The sequence below is a fragment of the Lissotriton helveticus genome, chromosome 12, assembly GCF_964261635.1.
Source record: "Lissotriton helveticus chromosome 12, aLisHel1.1, whole genome shotgun sequence".
NCBI classification, from domain to species: Eukaryota; Metazoa; Chordata; class Amphibia; order Caudata; family Salamandridae; genus Lissotriton; species Lissotriton helveticus.
In genome coordinates, this window is record NC_136073.1 from 584,082,837 (window position 1) to 584,097,377 (window position 14,541).

The following is a 14,541-nucleotide window of genomic DNA, read 5'->3' on the forward strand; positions in this document are numbered from 1 at the left end:
CTGGAGACCAACTGGCATGCAAGCTCACAGACAATGCACATACTAATATGCAGAAAGGCACATACAGACACACAAATGTTTAGAGTCACGGGCATTAGGCTAAGTCACATGTGTCAAAAAGGAAACCTAAATGTTTTCATTTAGAGTGAGGAGAAAGTTATCTTGTCTTGCACTTGTTTTCTAGATCTTGAACTGTGGCATCCGGTTTGAAATGGGGTCTCTAGTTAGCAGAGGTTGGTACCCTGTCCAAGTACGGACCACCAGTCTAGTTAGGGTAAGTCAGATATGCACCTTAAATCAATCTGTGCTCACCCTATGGTAGCTTGGCACAGAGCAGTCAGGCTTAACTCAAGAAGCAATGTGTAAACTATTTGTGTAACACTTAAATTGCAGTAACTCAATGAAAACACCACAAAAGACTCCACACCTGTTTAGAAAAAAAGAAAATATGTATCTGATTAAAACAAGACCAAAATGATAAACATCCTATAAGTAGAGATATGAATTTTTATAGATTAAATAAAAAAACAGTACTTAGAAGTCAATAGCCTTAAAAAGTTATTTGAGGTCGGGCTAGACTGGGCCAAATCTGAAAAGTCAAGCCGAACGCGATGAAGCACAGATCAGATACAGTTGCAAACAGGTTCCGCTTAACTTTTACTTTCTCAAACTGAGCCAAGAGAAGCGTTTACAGGGAAGGAGTTTGTGGGGAGCACAGTGAGTGTCGTTGGTGTGGTCCATGGAGCACGAATAGCCGCTGGGCATCGCAGACAGATGGACTAGGGACTCTTGGTTGTGAACGGCAATGCTACTGTGTGAAGAGATGAACTTGCGCCCGCTCGTGTTGATCCTTCGAGCAAGCTACATGGTTCTGGAGTAAACTGGCCTCTCTCCAGTCGCGAAGAGCCCAAAAGCTTGATTTAAAGAGGCTGTAGTGCAAAAAACCCACTTTCAAGGTCCCAGGACTGGAGGAGCACCTTCAGCAAGGGTAGGACTCACAAGTGGCAGAGAACTGCAGTACTAGCAGAATTGCAGGAAGTCCTTGGTATCCCTGAGACTTAAAAAAATAGGAGGCAATTCAGCAAGCCCTTTGAGTCACTCTGGGTTCAAATGAGATGGGTCCAGTCCTTGTCTTCAGCAGGGCAGAGATCAGCAGCCAGCATGACAGCAAAGCAGAGAAACAGTTCCTCAGAACAGTAAATCACAGCAAGGTGGCCATCCTTTCGGCACAGTAGTCTTTACTCCAGCATAGTTTTTCGCAGGCCCAGGAGTATACTGATTTGGTAGGGTTAGAGCCCAAGTACTTGTACCCAAAAGTGCCTTTGATGTAGGGGTGACTTCAAAGAATTTCTCTAAAGTGCACAAGAATCCCTTTCAACCCAGTCCTGTCTGCCAAGCTATCTGTGGGGATTAGTCAGCCACATCGCCCCCTTCCTGCCCAGTAAGGCTATCAGAATGCAGTGTTTGTGGCTGTCTAGAGAGAATTCACAAAGTGTAGCTGTCACCCAGCCCAGATGTGTATTCGAGACAGGCTGCAGGCACAAAGAGCAAAGTTAAGAACAGAGAAATGTCCACTTTCTAAAAGTGGTACAAAAGGGGGTGGTGATGGACGGAGCATCTGAACTAATCAAACACTCACACCCAGTCAAAAGATCTGGGTTTGATCCATCACTGTTCTTTAGCCCACTCTGCCACCCCAGTTCAGACATGGCTATATGCAAATCAGTCTGACCCTGTGCCTCATGGGAACAGTCCAGCCCGAACTGCCAAGCCATGCCTTCCCTGGACCGGAAACAAGCTTCCGAGGACCGGTTTCTGGCATTACAGCCGTTTTCAGCCCGGCTTGCTTGAATCCAGTGGCAAAGTGAGCAAGGGACTCACGTCTGAGCATACCCTGCCACACTTATGGCGGCCAAAGCGGTACAAAAGGGGGTGGTGATGGATGGAGCATCTGAACTAATCAAACACTCACACCCAGTCAAAAGATCTGGGTTTGATCCATCACCGTTCCTTAGCCCACTCTGCCACCCCAGTTCAGACATGGCTGTATGCAAATCAGTCTGACCCTGTGCCTCATGGGAACAGTCCAGCCCGATCTGCCAAGCCATGCCTTCCCTGGACCGGAAACAAGCTTCCGAGGACTGGTTTCTGGCATTACAGCCGTTTTCAGCCCGGCTTGCCTGAATCCAGTGGCAAAGTGAGCAAGGGACTCACGTCTGAGCATACCCTGCCACACTTATGGCGGCCAAAGCGGTACAAAAGGGGGAGGTGATGGACGGAGCATCTGAACTAATCAAACACTCACACCCAGTCAAAAGATCTGGGTTTGATCCATCCCCGTTCTTTGCTTGCTCACTTTGGGTCAGACTGATTTGCATATAGCTATGTCTGAACTGGGGTGGCAGAGTGGGCTAAAGAATGGTGATGGATTAAACCCAGATCTTTTGACTGGGTGTGAGTGTTTGATTGGTTCGGATGCTCCGTCCATCACCACCCCCTTTTGTACCACTTTCTAAAAGTGGCATTTCTGAAATGGTAATGTAAAATCAAGTTTACCACTAAAGAGGAGTAGGCCTCACAGCAGAGAAAAACACATGTAGCTGTTTGTCACTGCCAGGACATGAAAAACCTAAAAATACATGTCCTGCTTTTTAGTTACACAGGACCCTGCCCTTAGGGTGACTTAGGGACTGCCTTAGGGGTGACTTATGTATAATAAAAGGGGAGTTTAAGGTTTGGCAAGTGATTTTAAATGTCAAGTCGAAGTGACAGTAACTGCACACACAGGCCTTGAATGGAAGGCATGAGACAGGTTTAAAAGGCTACTTGTGTGGCTGGCACAACCAGTGTTGCAGGCCCACCAGTAGCATTTAGATACAGGCCCTGGGTATATGGTATACCACTATACAAGGGACTTACAAGTAAACTAAATGTGCCAAGCAGGTATATAACAAAGTCAACATGCTTTAGGGGAGAAGCACAGGCACTTTAGCACTGATTATCAGTGGTCAAGTGCCCGTAGTCTTAAATCCAACAAAAAGGGTTCAGCAAAAAGAGGAGGAGGAAAGCAAAACATTTTGGTGTAACCCTGAAAATAGGGCCATTTCCAACACATCCTCTTTAGGAAGTTGTTATAGGCTTTAATATTCTTATGGTTAGAATATATTTCGGGTAAAATAATTAAGCTGATGTCTTACATATTGATTCATAGTGAGTCTGCATTTGCTGACATTTTCCAAGGCTTTGTCTTTGACATAGTACCAAGGAGGGGACTGGGCTGCTCCTGGGTTCAAGGTGCAGGTCATTGGGGAGTGGATATGAAGAGGTGGTTAAATGGTAACCTACCAGTGGGTATCCATTTTGTTGGATATGTTGGCCTCACACACCCTTGCAGGTGTCATGCTTCATCATGGGCAATGCTCCTCGTTGGGTGGGCGGTTCAATACCCAACGGGCTACACCTCAAAGAGGGGCTCTTTGGCGGAGATCTTTTTATCCAAGTGCCCTTGGGTGAAGTGTGGGTGAGGGGCCAGAGAAGTAGTAGACAGCATGTGAAATTTAAAATAACGCAGGGGTACCAGAAGGAACTTTATGCGGGTGGTCCCGTGCGCTAACTAAAAACAACAGTTAGTCTAGGAGGTCTGGAAAGTGATGTTTTCCGCACTCAAGACTATACTAGTAAGTGAGGGTTATGGTCGACATGTTTCTCGCTCAGGGCTTATTTACCCGCGATTCATCAGGACCTGGGTTTGGAAACAAAAGGAGAAGGTAGGGGGTTATATCTCTCAAGCAGGTACAGTACAGTGATCCACATATGTTATGACCTGGTGCATTCAGTGGCATGCTAGTGTTGGTGACTCCTAGCACGTGGTGAAAGTGAAACATCTCCAAATGGAGCAATAATGAGTGACATGCTCACATGTGTAGGAAAGGGGACGTTTCTTGAGACATTAAAAACAAGAAGAGCAGCAGTGTTAAAAGTTAAGAAACAGCAGTTCCGGTCTACATGGGTCCAAAATGACATGGCACTAAGACATCCCAAACTTTGCACATTGGGAGATGCAATCCTTTGTTTGAAAAACCCGAACTGCCAAGACTAGAGGACTTCAGACTAATCTAAAATGACGTAATCAAGTTCAACTGATCTCCTGTACTATCCATTGGTTGGACATAGGCTTGACAACACGTTCACCTCTTCATAACCTCATCACAGTGAAAGAAAAATATCCGGCCATCCCCTAATTCACCATGACTTATGCCAACTGAGCATCTGCATCATGCTGCCAGCAACTAAAAACCCTAAAATAACTGGGAGACCCTGAAAGAAACCCGACCTGTCCATCTTTCATGCTCAACTCTTTATCTACCAACTCAACAATCGTACTTCAGCAGTTTCAAACAAAAGCAATAAGTGCTATATATCATTCATCAGTTACTATCAGAAAAGCAAAAATACTTAATTACTCCTGGTTTATTTGAGAGCCACCTTACCTATCAAAGATAATTACAGATTTCCAAAACTGAGAATGCTTTTGTTCTCAAGGCATTTACCCACAAATGCAAAGAGGACAAACAAATCAAATCAATGTGACCACTTTTCTGACCTTTCAACTCACACAACCCAGAACATTGCCTTCAAACCCCCATCTTCAGATGGTTCCTCCATCCTTGCCAAACACTTTGGCTCATTTGGTTTACTAGCAGACCTATACCTAATACATTTATTCTAGGGCAACCTAATTAATACTTCAGTAACAATTTAAGATAGAGCTATCATCAATTACTCATCTCATAAAAGTGGAACTATTCCTGAATAATCTTTTCTTCTAATCTTCATCTATTCTTCGAAAAGAAAACAATCTGTTATAGGCAAACTCGTTTAAAGGTATGATCAATTTGTGATTAAAACTGAATTGTTTCTTGATTGTCACACAATAGCCCCAATGATTGCCACATGAGATGTCAAACACCATCATTCATTCAAACAGACTCACTCTTCTGTTACTATCCATCTATTCTGCTTTTGGCATTGTTCATCAACTCTATTGTGGCTGGAAGCTAAAAAAAAAATGAAAGAAAGGACACTGTCCCATAATGAATTACCTCTTTCCACTCTGATAGATTGTTGCATTGCTTACCCCTTACTCATCAGAATGTTTACCGATAGGCTCCACCATGTTCCCTCTCCTCTTTTTTCTTACCTTACCCTGCTACATGACCTCATCACGTCATTCATTCCCAACTACAACAATTACATATGTTCACATATATATATATATATATATATGTTGTGTTGATGATTAGTAAGTAAGTGGAAGTATTTTGGTCTAGGTGTGAAAAGATTTGATGTTGTGCATTTATGGTAGAGGCAGCTGCATCTGTGTCGCTGCAAGCGTGTAACTGTGCTTAAGCATGGACTTGAGTGGAATAAAAGTGAGAACAGGCACCGTTGTGCATGTGTATACTTACTATTTATGGTGAGACTTGGAGTATATAATTATTTCATTTGACTACTGCCTCATAGAATTGACCTCACAAGAGTGCTAGTTAGGTCTCAGCTTGACTACTGTGATATAATATTTATCCTTAGCCCTAGGAAGTATATATCAAGGCAATAAAAGATTGCAAATGAAGCAGCAAGGCTCTGCCTGATACAAGGAAACATTATCAGCTCCCAGTGGCATAAATGATCAAATTCATAATGTTGGGGGAAATTAAGTAGTATTAGTGCTATTAATCCCATAAAACATATATAATACAAATACAAATAGCCAATGTGCCTCCCAGCTAGAAACTCAAATCAGTACTGTAACTAACCTTGGGTGTAGTTCCCGAAGTAGTGCTACGCGTAGCTACGTGAAGTGCACTTCGCGCAACGCGAGCTACACGTAGCTACGCGAACTGCGTAGTGCACTGTGCAAAATGCTGTTCGCACTGATTGCACAGTGCCGGATGCTTGTCCGCACTGTGCAAGCAGTGCAAACTGCATCTTGCACAGTGCAAGCAGTCGTTTTCTGCCACTCGAGTAGATTTGTACTCGAGAGGCAGCTTTCTCAATGCGGACTAGTAGTTTCTCATCGCGAGCATACACGACCACTCGCAATGAGAAACCTGACCTCCCCGCGTTGAGAATCTTGCCAGGAAGTCTATTTTCCATGCTCGCGATCAGCAACGTCAAGTTGCCTATCGCGAGCGTGGAAAAAGTCTCGCCGGGATGTCATTTTTCTTGCTCGTGGTCGCCAACTTGACGTTGAGGACCGAGAGCAAGCAAAAAATGACCGCTGCGCTAAAATACGCTACGCTACGTGTGTTTGCACTTTGCTACGTGCAATTCGCCTAGTGCGAAGTAGCGCAAACTTCGCAAACTACATGAGCGTAGCGTAGTGCTTTGCCCTGGGTTAACTAACACTAATGAGCAATCCGCAATGCAGAAAGAAGAAGCACAGTGAGAACACAACTGAATGCAGGACACATTATTTCATTATCTTCTTTTCTTACCCAGGGACTCTGCAATGTCTAGTCCCTTAAATAAAGGCTGCGGAGCAGTGAATAATATTATGTTTTATTTAACTGGTACGTCACATGAACTTGAACTTAGCACATGTTTCTTGTGTGATTTAACGGATTCATGTAAGTGTTGCACTTGACAATAAGTATTAAAGAGTGCATTCACAGTAAAATTATAGAATTAACTCACATTATGTGTTTTACAGGAACTGACTCTTATTAATCAAAGTCTTAATTAAAAGCACTTTCATTTAGTAGCTAATGCACTGCCTATGAAGTTGAAATTCGACTTTCATTATGTGTGCTATAATATAGGAATAATATTTAATGACTTGGAAACTAGGAGAAAACTATACTGATATGTGTAGAATGTGAGTTTGTTTAAACTATTACATTTATGTCATGTGTGCACTAAAATGTAGATCTTAGCCATACTCACACCTATTTTAATGAATTACTGAATGTTAAATGTAATGTAAACCTAAAGCATTAGAAATTGATATTCATGTATGTTTAAATGTGCACAAGCATATTCATTGTTCACCATTGAATTAATGATTTACTTGTCCTAAGTAGGCCTGCATTTCACCATGCTGCATAAATGCGGATTTCATTTTCTGCTAATCTGACATTTCTTGCAGGTATTCACATGCATTGTTAGTTGTAGAATAGGTACATTACTGTACTGGAGATTGAGAAAGAACTGGAGAAGAAGACCTTGACAAAAGAACATGGGGAACCAGAGCATCAACTGAAATACCTATTGACCAAATGTTGCAATCTGATGTGTGCATGAGATGTCATTCAGATGCCCAATGTGAGACTTTTCCCCGATGTTGCAGTCTACAGCATGAGAAACGGACAAAATAACGGACCCCTGATGATGCTTACAAAGGGGGTGTGTGGACTTTGTGTACTATAATTTAATGCTCACACCATTGGAGTTTCAGAATATGCTTTTCCAGAACTTCTAGCAGATGCCCCTTTCACTCTAGACAGATTCTTTTCAGACTACTTTCAGATTCTCTCTTGGAGACTTCCAGACCCCTTTTTACAGATTCTGAATGCTTAGATCATTCCAGCTAAACCTTGAGGTTTATACTCAGTGCCTATCGGATTCTTTCCTTAGTGTGGCTTAGGCTAACACTTTCTCTCTGACCCATAGAATACTGAGCTTCGGCAACACTGACACTTTCTCTCTGACCCATAGAATACTGAGCTTCGGCAACGCGGACATCTTCTAAATGTATTTTTCCTTTGCTTGACTCCCACTCCTTTGTGGACTTTCCTGAATGTTGAGACTCTTTAGGTTAACAGAACCATCCTCTTAGCTTGGACCTTTATTTCAGTGATTCTAGATCTACCTGTGCTTAGACAGCAAGACCTCAGACTTTTCTCTGATCTTTTTCTGCTGTGACTGAATTCCTGGTTTGTTTAATGCTGGTACACCAAACGTCTTCAGGATGATGGGTTTCACAGATGGTATTCTGTATCTTTATAGCATGTAGTTATGGGTTATTTAAACCTGATTTTGAATTTGTAATAAACCTTCCTAACCCAAGTTACAGATTCCTGGTCCTCATTGTGTAACCAAATGGGTTGCACTGTTACTTGAACTTGTTTGATGTTAATGCTAACTCTCATCACCTCTCAGTCAGATTGAAAGGTCGCTCAGAGGACCAATGGTAAGGAAGTGGGCCCAAGGAAATGCTGTATTAAATCCAATTCTCAGACGGAACACAGTGGAACTGCTATCCCCTCCAAGGAGCGGTCAAGGGCTGCCTCCATCAATCTGCGAACCGCATGGCAGCTATCTGCTTGATAGCTTCTTTAATGTAGACCAACTCAATTTCCTAATGTGAGTAGACAGATATTTTTTGAGACATTGTTAATGTGGTCAGAGTGTGTCATAGTCACCAGTCCTACCTTCTTCCCAGCCTAATTTCATGCTCTTTTGGCCCCATATTCTCTGATCGCTAACAGAGTATTGATCCAAAATTGAGGACAAAATGTCATGCCTGTTAGAAGCGTAGGCAGGAAGATGCTTTGGGTACTCTCACCAGAACACTTTAAGCCAGCCAGGGATCTCCTCCTTCACTCACGATGCATTGAGTAGTGGCAAGGGGTGGGAAAGGAGCCTAACTGATAACGCAACTGGACTCCTGAAATTCATGACAGAGGATGAGGAGTGCAGAGGAGGTGCAGTGTTTCGTCCAATCTCAAAATGGCTATTGAGATATTCTAATTTAAGCACTTTTTAAGATAAAGATACAGGACTTTCATTGTACTTATTGACCTATTTAAGGTTTTGAGTGATCGCTCAATTTCAGAAAACGTGATCAAGTATGGCTACATTTTAAAGATGTAACTGTGTTACTACTTCAAGCTCTGGTTACTGGGTAGTTGACCCTCAAGAGCAGCTTTGGGAGAGCATGTCTTTGAGACAATGAGATATTGTACAAAACAAGGTGTGAATTAAAATAACCATACACTCTTGCCTTCCAACAGATAGAATCTTATCAAATATGTTCCCCTCTTCCTTAAGTTGATTATTTATAATTGAAGACATTCTGTGTTTTTCATGACAGAGTAAGAGGCACTTCTTCTTAGTTGTCCAAAAGTCTTCTGTGGGTTCATCAGTACTGCATCTGTGACAGAAGGTGAAGCAGAGCCCCTTTCTAGACTTAAAGGGCTCCTACTCTGGTATGGAATAACTCGGGAGGCATGGAAGACGCTATGGTACGCCTGCACAACCATTGGGCATTAGAACACACATTAAACACTTCATTCCGGTTTTGTAAGTAGACACTCAAACACATAAAAATATAGATTATATGTTTAATTCTGGGAGAGGGCAAAATTCTCCTAGAAAACTCTTCACACATTTATTCAGACTCGCCAAGAAAGATCTCCATATTAATCCAGGTAAAGATTAAATTTTCACTATTCTGTTATCGTCCAAAGAGCTATGATTGGGTCACCATTTTCCTATTTGCAGTGAGCACCAATTTCAGGGACACGGATTAACCTTGGGGCAAGTAATTCTTCTGCCAGAAATGTGCGGTCACTACAAAGTTAATTTTCAATAACACATACAATCGAAATCATACATTCAGTAACAAGAGGTATCAAACAAAATCTTGTGCGTGATATAGGGGTTTCATGTAACTGGTGTCCATGTGTCATACTGACAACTAACAATGTAAAATATTACATTAACGTTGGTGGTCAAATGAATTAAGAACTGATACAGATGGGAAAGATAGTTGTAAGTTTAAGTTTGGGCGGAGAGAAGATATTGGAGTGACTATCGTGTAACAAACAGAGTTGTGCATTAAGAGTGACTGCAGTAAGAACAGGAACTTACCGTTTCTTGTTGTAGAAAAAGACAAAGACGGCTAAGAAAGCAACCACCACCAACAGGACAATTGGCATCACCTTCAACAGCACATAGAAGCCTTCTGTCTGCTCCACTTCTGTGGGGAGAAAGCAGATCATCATTGAATGTGTCCTGCAGCAACCATGAAACAACCATGTAGCAGTCAGGGCTCCGAGTGGTGCACTGAGCACCTGATAGCTCAAATGAATGACAATTCTAGCATGACACCATCTGAATAATCAATGCTACCCATACTCCTGTGTATGGGCAAAACCTGCAATATCTTAGAATCACTAAATGTTTTTTTCTGTTACAGGTCTGACAGCAAGAGGACATGGCAAGCATCTCAAGTTCCATCTGAAACTCACAAAGTCCTAAAAGCTATTGAAAGTGAAGAAGTGGACAAGCAACTTTATAGGGTATGCAGACCGATCAAATCTTAACACTGTTCTGCACTAGTTATGCAATCCAAGAAGATTAGATCTTTGGATGTCTAGAGTCCTTGGGATTTGAGAGAATTCCAACTCACTGCAAGCAGCTTATCGGTGATTAGGGATAACCCTGCCATAGGAAGCCTATTGCTGGACAATGCAAGTCCACTACATGCAGTTTATTGCTGGTCAAGGTCAAACACACTGTAAGTAGCTTATAGCTGGTAATAGTCTAAAGTGACTGAAATTAATAGTGAAAAGAGTTACTTTAAAATCTCAGTTTGAACACTGACTTATGTATCTATCTTTAATAGAACTGCCACTTTTTGTAGGATTTGTCACAGAGAAGGTGAACATATTTACAGTGAAAAGTACTGACTGATGCAGTTTAAGGGAGCAGTGGCAGTTGCCACAAACAAAGGGTGGTGGGGAGGGTGGAGAGAATGCAAGATGTGGAGCGATGTGGGGTACCAAGGGGGGGGGGGTGTAAGTAATAATATACTTTAAAAATATATATTTACCTAAAGCCATCAGCCGCCTCCTGCTTCCTCTTCTCTTCTTGGTCCCGGCAGACCCTGGGACAGACTCCCATCCAATCACCCTGCTGCAGAGTAGCGCAGGGATTGGCCTAAGCGGGTTAGAAAGATGCTCCACTGTGGGGTTTCTCCAGCCAGGCTGGAGAACCCTTAGTACGCACGTGTGTTTTGGCCGTCCTGAGATGGTCAGCTGAACACATATGCACACTTAGGGAGTGCACATAGCACTCCTCCTCCCCCTCTTATGCCTCGGCCCCGCCCCTCTCTACAGCTCTAGCTCAGAGTCGGCAATGAAAAATAAAATGATGTTAGAACGTAGTTTTATTTTTTATTTGCTGGCTCTGAGCCAGATAGTGGGAGCCGCCGCTAGAAGGGAGTCACATAGAGGAACTTTAAAATATATTGGTTGATTAGCACAGCAGAGTATGGTTTCACTGCCTAATCATTGTTCGCAATATTGCCCTTGATCTTGAAACCAGTGACCCAATCTAGAATCCGTCACTAGCTCACAGTCCACTAAATCACTTGAGAATAGAAGTACAATTCCTCCAGGAAAGATGGGTTGATACTGATTTCACCAAGAGTCGCAAACTTCAGTACCTTTACTGAAAGAATTTGTGTTGATAATCATGTTACAGATTCTCTGATGAAAACTGGAGTTTTGGTGACCTTATACGTTTCTTCAAGCCAGCAGTCTGAATCAGTATCCCAAGAGTTAACAAAATGAATTCATTCTTTAACCACTTGGATGCTAAGGTGTTTTATGGCTTTGAATGTAATTTCCATTGAAGTCAATGGAAACTCCATGACGAGCTGGGCTCGTCATGAGCGTCGAAGGGGTTAAAATACAGGGGTCTTTTCATGTACTTTTGCAGGACTGATTCTGCAGGAGGCAAATATCACATCAGAAAATCTTCAATGGTTGGATCCGATATATACTGCCCTTTGTCAGCGTGTGTGTCACATCTATATATATATAAAAACAAATGTATATCTGTCTGTCTGTCTGTTTGTCCTTTATGCATTACTACACCATTCATCCGATCGCCATGAAACTTTGGGAAGTTTTTGAGCACACTCCCGCGAAGGTTTCTGGCATAACATTTTTAAAAATATCGGCCCCCTAGGGCCCTCATAATCTTTCGAATATCGCGCGGAATTGCAAAAATCATCAGTGGCTCAGTGCACGTGCTATATTAGCAGCTACGAACAACGATGTAAATGCCATCAATTTCAGCACTCAAAACAGAATACCAGGCGAAGCGACAACGTAGAAGTCCATCGATACTGTGATGAATCAAGACGAAGTTGTCAATTACCCAACGGAATTCTTGATTTCACTGGATTTGCCCGGTATGCCACCGCACATTTTTACATTGAAAATTGGCGTGCCTATCATTCTTCTCCGAAACATCAATCCACCACGACTTTGCAACAGTACAAGACTTTCGGTGAAAAAGATGATTAACAATGTCATCGAAGCTACAATTTGGAATGGGAAATTCAAGGGGGAAGATGTACTGTTGCCACGTATTCCAATGATCCCAACAGATATGTCATTTGAATTCAAACGTTTACAGTTTCCGGTGCGACTCGCTTTTGCAATGACCATCAACAAAGCACAAGGACAATCGCTGCAAGTGTGTGGACTCCATTTGGAGAATCCGTGCTTTTCACATGGACAACTGTATGTGGCCAGCTCACGCGTCGGAAAACCTTCCGATTTATTAGTGTACGCACCAGATGGAAAAACAAAAAATATTGTGTATCCACAAGCACTCGAATAAATAAATAGAATTAAAACGACACTTTGAAATGTTTTCCATATTAAAATGAATATGTTTCAATAAAAATGACACAATGTAAATTGAATGTTATCATAATAAGTTTCCTTGAATTTCCTTCCTTCTGAGATCGCAGCAACGCGCAACGGGTAAGCTAGTATTAATATAAATGGAGTGAGCCTGTGAGATTAATCAAATTCACTTCAATCGTTTGGCTGAAGATTGGGCTTTGAGGCCCAGAGATTTAGTAGAAACAGTAAGATCCGAGGTGAGTTCATAAATTATTACCTAGTATACCGTGCAATAAAGAGTATTTTTTTCTTTTTTCCTCCCCACTCACAGCATTAAATAAACAAGCCTTCTTTGTCATGTCTTTCTTAAGAACTGACTTCAGGGGTTTTCAGTACTATTTGAAAAATCTGATGTGATGTGTAAAACTGGGTGCAAAAACTCTTTTGTGCTAATAATATTTGCGAAGCATGTTCTTCAAGTTTCTATGCCGGCTTTTTTTCATCCACTTATTTTTGTAGCACCGTGTGCACTTTTACCTCCTCCGCCATTTTGACTGCATCAATATCAGCTTCTATATGACGTTCCAAACAAGCCCAAAATGAGGGTGTGTGGAATTGGCACTGAAGGCTTCAGCACAGCGCTAAAATGGGCAGAAAAATGCCTGGGCTGCTTCTAGTTCTGCATTCGGGTAGAAACGTATTTTTTTTTAACTTTACCCATCTAATCGGGAAAAGAGTGAAGTTCACAAAGGTGCAGCAGGTACAAATATGGTTGTGGAATCTGTGCCTGTGGCGCTGCATATTATTAAAGGATAAGTCAATTTAACAGCTGCAACGTTTACTGAGAAAGCTACAGATGCCAGAAAGCAACATAACGTCATACAAATAATGCAAACCAGTGCTCCCTCTAAAGGGGATAATAGGGTAGATGCTGTGTTTCCTCATGCGTTTTTCCTAAGGTCTGTAATTATCTCTATGCTGTTTAACCTAATGTGTGCATCTAGCTAACTTTCCATAGATAATTGTGGCGGCTGTTAAATAATTGATGTAGTTCGCATTTAATTTCCATTTCCTTTCAAATTCCTCTTTAATTAGTACTTCATTTTTTTCATTTTCATTTCATGAAGCTTTATTCGGTGCATAAAACATGACCATAAAAGCACAAACAATACAATACAAAGCAGCAGATGCAGATTAAAAATACAGGTTAGAACAAGAGTTAAAATAGACGGGTTGTTAAAATACCATACTTTTTCTATATTCGATTGATTTATAAATAAAAGTGGCGATATAAAAACATTTGTCCGGGGAGTTCATATCATAAATCAACTTCATTGCATCATCCACATTGTAGATACCATACTTTACAAACAGTGGTTTCAGGTAAGTAACCCTAACATTCAAGAAAAGGGTGCAAATTAGCATAAAGTGCAGGGTACTTTGTTTCGAGTGCCCATCACATGGGCAAGGGCCAACAGGGTGCTTTTTTAGTTGAGGGAAGGCCACTAGGACGTGGGCCATTCCAAATCTGAGTCTTGTTAAGACAAATCTATGGCTTGGTCTAGTTACCATACTCAAGTACGGCTGGTATCCTTCGCTTTCAATATATTTATTGTTAAGCTGGACTGTTGTAAGGCAACCATTCGCTGGTAAACGTTTTTGGGTTCTATGTAACATGAAAGTATCTTTCATTTCTTGTTTAGAAATAATTCCGACGGAACATGAATCTAACAGTATGTTGATCCCATAGATAGTTTGGAAACTGTCCACGACATATTTAAGCCAGGGTATCTTAGTACAATTTTCCAGTTTGAGACAATCCCTGATAACAAGTTGATTAAACACTGTCTCTTCCTTGCGCCAAATCGATTGGAAAAGCATCAAAGGCCTTAGG

The 14,541-nt window shown here is 41.7% G+C and overlaps 1 protein-coding gene across 1 annotated transcript in view; it reads right to left on the reverse strand.

The window, feature by feature from the left end:
- Positions 1-14,541, reverse strand: part of INSRR (insulin receptor related receptor) — a 673,583-nt gene that overhangs the window by 111,741 nt on the left and 547,301 nt on the right. The window contains exon 15 of the mRNA XM_078668487.1: positions 9,874-9,982. Coding sequence (XP_078524613.1) covers positions 9,874-9,982 — 109 coding nt within the window. The remainder of the gene's footprint in view (positions 1-9,873; positions 9,983-14,541) is intronic.